At 40.0% G+C, this 6225-nt stretch overlaps 1 protein-coding gene across 1 annotated transcript; it reads left to right on the forward strand.

Moving 5' to 3' along the window:
- Positions 1-593: 593 nt before the first annotated feature.
- Positions 594-1679, forward strand: LOC147005546 (TD and POZ domain-containing protein 5-like). The gene has a single exon (XM_085835289.1). The coding sequence runs from the start codon at positions 594-596 to the stop codon at positions 1677-1679; it is 1086 nt and encodes a 361-aa protein (XP_085691415.1).
- The last annotated feature ends 4546 nt before the right edge of the window (positions 1680-6225 follow it).

The raw sequence follows: 6225 nt of genomic DNA on the forward strand, positions 1-6225 counted from the left end.
TTTCTTTGTTGCGTCTTTGTGTGGTTTTGGTGTGAGCATAACTGTGCTTTTATGGAATGAATTGGGTAGTGTTTCTTCTATTTCTATTTTTGGAATAGTTTGAAGACTATTGGTATTAGGTCTTCTTTGATGGTCTGATAAAATTCTGCCTCAGACCCATCTGGGTCTGGGCTTTTTTTTTGGATGGGAGACTTTTAATGTCTATTTCCTTTTCTTTAGGGGTTATGGGATTGTTTAGATGGTTTGCAAAAGGAACAAACCACAGTCAGACACAGCAAGACTAGCTAACACCACAGATAACCAGATGGCAGTAGAAATACAACATTATATAAAGGAGAGTGTTTAAAATTTTCCAAGCTCTTACAAAGTTGGATAAAATAGCCAAAACGATTACCATAGACCTAAGATTCAATAAACACAAGAACACAACAGCAGTGACAACACAAGTTGCCAACATCATAGAAGGGGCAATTTCGAAGAAATTGAAACTAAAAATAAAGTGTATTATAATTGTAACCAACAGGATGAAGAGTAAATAACCTCTAGTTCTTCTTTTCAGATCAACTTTAACCTCCAGTCTACCTCCAGTAGAAATGTCAGAGGACATGGAAGCCCAGAACTGGGGCTACACACATATCAGTGTAAAGGAATTCTGCTATGTGTGGACCATTAGGAACTTTTCACCTTGCATAGATGGAACTAGGAGAATGATTACGAGCCCTGTCTTCTCGTTAGAGGCCAATGATGAAGTGACCTGGTGTTTGAGAGTATACCCAAATGGGGTCGATGATTTAAGCGAAAGTTACATGTCAGTTTTCCTGGAGTTGCTCAGCTGTCGAAAGAGCCCAGTTTGGGCTAAGTACGAGTTCTGGGTCACAACTTCCCAAGGAGAGAAATATCAATGTATGAAGAGCTTCAATGTCACTAGGTTTCGAAAAAAGCAATACAAGGGATTCAAAAAGTTCATCCTTGGATATTTCCTCATCTCTCATCCACGTCGGTTTCTCCCTGAAAACAAGCTCACCCTCTGCTGCAAGGTGAGCATAGTAGGAGCTGTCTTTGGCATGCCTGGACAGAACATAACACCTGCAATCAAGGATCCAAGGCACCTGTTGACAGATGACCTAGGAGAGCTATGGGAGAATTCCCTGTTTTCAGACTGCTGCCTGTTGGTAGCTGGCCATGAATTCAGGGCTCACAAGGCCATCCTAGCAGCTTGCTCTCCAGTTTTCAGAGCCATGTTTGAACATGAAATGGAGGAGAGACTAGCAAACCCCACTGAGATCCATGACCTGGATCCCAAAGTGTTTAAGGAGATGATGGGCTTCATTTACACTGGGAAGTCACCAAACCTCCAAAGCCACTCCATGGCCACTGATGTGCTGACAGCTGCCTACAAGTATGGCCTGGAAGGCCTGATGGTCCTGTGTGAGGATGCCCTCTGCAGGAACCTCTCTGTGGAGAATGCTGCACACACTCTCATCCTGGCTGACCTCCACAACACACAGCAACTGAAGACTCAGGCCCTGGATTTCATTGCACTTCATGCTTCTGAGGTCTCTGAGACCTCAGAGTGGAAGTCAATGATGGAGTCCCATCCCCACTTGGTGGCTGAAGCAGTCCACTCCATGGGTCCTGCACAGTGTTTCTTGGAGCCTTCACTCAAACACCTAAAATGAGTTTAGGGGATGAAGAGCTATGACCAACTTCTGTCTTCCAATAGCATAACTGTGGTCTCCCTTCCCCCACCTGCTTGAACCTGCTTGAACCTGCTTGCTCAAGGGTGGAGTTTCCTGCTCATTTGTCCTGCCACGCCTACTGCTGGACCCTGCGGCTTTGCTGCTTGGAGGAACACACATGTTCGTCCTGCTACTGGACCCTGAGTTACTTGGCGGGAAATCGGGTTCCCTCCCCCTTCCTTTATAACTGAGTGTCTGGAAATAGTAAAATTGAGCTTTGATCAGAATACTGTCTTAGCTACATTTCTTTCTCTCGCCACCTAGCCCCTCTTCTCTTCCAGGTTTCCAAAATGCCTTTCCAGGCTAGAACCCAGACTGTGATCTGCTGGCCGGACACAACATTTGGCGAACCAACACGGGACTGAGAAACGGCAAAGGATTTTTGGAAGAGACACTGCTGGTTTGGAGCTCCATGGAATAATTAAAGGATAAAGGAAATTCGTACTGGAGAAGGTATGGGCTAAGCTGAGACAGCGTTAAACCCGAGGGCTGGTTCACTTAGGTTCAGCAGTGAAGCTTAAGAGGAGCTAGGCACAGGTGGTAGGCCGTGGCTCGCAAAATCTACATTGTTAGGTGTGAGAAAGGAAAGGGTTTATTAAAAGGAAATTAATAATCAGACGGATTGCCGCAGTTATAAAAACTGCATCATGAGGGAGGAAATTGTCCCAAATAGCAGGAGTACTCTGCCCCCTTTTTGTGTCTTGTTTAATGTCTGGTGCACCAATCTGTTCTCGTGTCCAATTCATGTATGTTCGTGTCCAGTCTGTATGAATGAATGTTCTATGTTTTATGTTGGATAATAAAGATGGTATAAAAAACTTTATCTGCAAAGCCAAGAGCTGCCACGTGTTTCAGCCAAGAACCAGACACGTGGCAGGAGGGCCCCTGCTGGAAAAATGTTCGTTTTAAGAAAAAGCAGCGAGTGCACAGCCTCTTAGTTTCGGAGTAAAAAGTCTGATAAATGGTTCATGATTAATGTGTTTGACAATGGTAAAGTGCTTTTTTATTCTATGATTGTAGCTACAAAAATTAATATTCTCTGATTGGTCTAAAATTAACTGCTTCATTTGGTTCTTTTTTTTATTGAAAATGTGCTCTGCATGTTTTCACATTCAGCTCATAAGTTGTTGGTTAAGATTAATAATTGTTACATTGCTATAGATGGTTAATATTAAATTTGATAACTCAAGTTTAGAGTCCTTCCGACACGTGGCCTAAGGCAGCCCTAGAGGCTGCATCTCTAAAGATATTTCTAGTTTAGATAATGATTAATGTGGTTCCTATCCTAAATAGTAAAATATAAGATAAGATTTAAAGCAATGCCTCTTTATAAAAGCGTTAAAGCTTGCTTTAATAGGTATTCATAGGTATTAATTGACATCCAAACTTCATAATATGATAGTAATGCTTCTAATAGTGATTTTAAAAATGATAAATTGCTTTAAACGTAGGTTTTGCTTTCCCAAAGTTGTAGGTATTATCCTAACCTTGCACAAAAAACTTAAAAATTATGGTTAAAACTGCCATTGTTCCATTGACTGCAGCTTGCAGTTTGATTGCAAATTTAAGATTGATGCTCATATTAAAAAGTATTTTACCTTTGAGTCAATACAGGGCTCTGGGCAGCCCCAGAGCGGCTTGTGTCCTTTCTTTTGTTTTGCAAACAATGCCGGAAAAAGTTTTTCCCTGTGTTCAAGAAAATTTCTTTTTAACAGTGTTACAGATCTATTCAGATGTTTAAAATAATGCTTAAATTCAAAGATTTTTGCTTCTAGTAAACTGGTAATCACTAGAAAATTTTGCCTCTAGGTATGGCTAATATAGCTTTACGTTATGTAAGAAAAATTTTTATTGTTTCTGCTTCTATACAAGAAGCCAAGTTATAATCTTTCAGTATATATTGTCTCCTAAGTGGAAAGTATTTTATTAACTAATGCTTCTCAAGGGAAGTTTACCTTAAATCCTTGCTCTCACCCAAAAGATTCAGAGACAGTATCCTTTTATTACTTAGTGTTTTAGTTTACTACAAAAGGTTTTACAGAAAGTAAAGAAAGCTTTTATAATTGTTGTTAATTGGTAATTAAAAATTAGTTGTGCCCAAGACAATTCTCTGGCCAGAAAAAACATTGTAAAGTCATTTTTCTCATCCTCCCAGCCGATCGTTGGCCCACGTGGGCCCAACTAGCTGCTGTGGGGCCAAGTCTTAAGACACACAGTTGCCCCTGTTCCCAGCACAAATAATCTGGTTGTGTGCTGTAGATGGTGTTTTAAAATGCTGAACAATCAAACCTTAATTTGTATATTAATAGTCAATGCTATATCTCTGAGCTCATAATTACTTAAAATTGTTCATTCCTCAGATACTATTAATTCTCAAATTTACAATTGCTTATACATATTTCTAGTTAATAAATAAATAAATTATACACGTGTGACTCTTAATAACTTTTCAAGCTTTCTAGTTACAACCGTTCCTTAAGAAAAACGATTGAAAGTGCAGTTAGTCACTGCCCCTTTACAGCCAAGTATGTAAAATGTTTTGTCCAAGTTATTAATTAAAAAGGTTAGATATTGTAAAATTTTAAACTTTAACCTCTTAAAAGACAAAAGAGAGAAATTGTATCCCCATATATACTATTTAGTGCATTTCCATGCACACTATTTAAAACATACCTTTATTTTCAAAATTTGAGATTAAAATGTCAAATTTAATAAATGCTTTTTAGTATCTTAAAAGGGTCTACTTATTGGCTTATAGATTGATCCTAAAACAGCTACCTTATTAGGAAAAGGAAAAACAGGTTCTCTCCACAGAACGCTACAGAAGCATATTAGTAATTCGTGTGCCAAGCTGACAGGTAAGTTAACTCAGTGTCCCTAATTAAAAGGACTAAAAGATTAAATTCATGTTTTAGATCCATCCTTGCTTGTCATTTTTCCAGTTTAGACTAGCTTCTAGCCTTTTAACTTTATGGCAATAGTACATCAGAGACTGTATATTCAGACATTAGATATTAGTCATCAGATATTAGACATCAGATATTAGTCATTTAATAGAGTCATAATGATTTTTCACTTTTCTTCAGTGTGACCAGCCATTCTAAGTCAATTTTAGACTGGTCTAATATTCAGTCCAATTATTAGAGATTCCTATATTCTAAATTACCTAGCAAAGTTAATACAGAGCATTTCCCCCAAGGTCACCAAAGGCTCATCTTGCCTTATTTGTCCTAAACTTTTTGCAAACTGATATTAAAGGTCAGTCTGCAGCGGATCGCCACTGGCATCCAGTTACTTCTAATTCTTATCCATTGATAAAATAAAAGGCCCCCTGACTAACGAATGGAAGGGTCCGGATCCGGTTCTAATCTGGGGAAGGGGCTCGGTTTGTGTTTTTTCAAGAGATAAAGATAGAGCACGGTGGCTGCCAGAGAGATTAATTAGTCAGATGAACGCACATTCCAAATCTTCTTATAAGTATCACCTTGAGGACTAAATTTCCTCTTTTGCTTAAAATTCAGCTGGAAACTGAAGCTCCCAGAAAAGCTGTTTTCCTGCTACTCTCTGAGCCAGCTCCCCCACAGGAGGCCGGAGACTAGCCTTGGCCTTACAATTTGCAACTGAATAAAGTACCTAGACTTCTCCAAAAAGAAAATTTGCATTGCTACTTTCTCATTGTCTACATCTCTTTTCTTTTTACAAGCAGGTCAATCTACATTCTCCAGCCGGACCTGCAGGTGTACCTTCCCCTCCCACAAGAGCACACAGGTGGATACTATTATCTTCCTTCCAAGGACATTCCAGCACGTGGCTTTCAGTCTGAGATAGAATTTAGATTTACCAAGGGAGCTAGGGAAGTAGAAATTTCTAATATTTACAGAGATTAGTTCTTATTTTGATAGAGATGGGCTTAGTCCCTTAGCTGGCCTCTGGCTTTTCACCCTTGCTGTTACTGCAAGGTGTCCTTAGTTCCTCAGGCTAATAACAGGGATGAGGAGAAAAGACTTCCAGCTCCTATTTTAGACACAATTCGTGGTGTTACTAATGACATAATTCTTGTCTAGGCCTTGCTAAATCGGAGGTTGACAAGTCTTCACTAGAGACCGTGCAGGACCTGCACGTACTGATTCGTGATCTTACGAATACAGTATGGCTACAGTACAGTATGGCACAGAACATTACTGCGGGGGAAGGTCCAGCTTGACCATTTCTGAGTTCCCTGTGCGACACACCTGATTTGAAGGAGGATGGTATCTGACTCCAGCTAAAAACCAAAAATACCTAAGGCTCTGCCTCCCCTCCCCAAAAGATACCAAGAGCCACAGATGTGGGTCATTATAAAACCCACGGGAGGAATCCGGTCAATGTCCACCCAAGCCAAGGTTAAAGGCCCACTCATCTACGGATGAGAAAATCATTTGATCACCTCAGTTAAGCATTGCCTTATTTAAACTTAATAGGGGGGAGAGAGGTTGGAGACCGGATT

The sequence above is a fragment of the Mus caroli genome, unplaced genomic scaffold (genome assembly GCF_978045245.1).
Source record: "Mus caroli unplaced genomic scaffold, Mus_caroli_1 scaffold_3, whole genome shotgun sequence".
Taxonomy (NCBI): domain Eukaryota; kingdom Metazoa; phylum Chordata; class Mammalia; order Rodentia; family Muridae; genus Mus; species Mus caroli.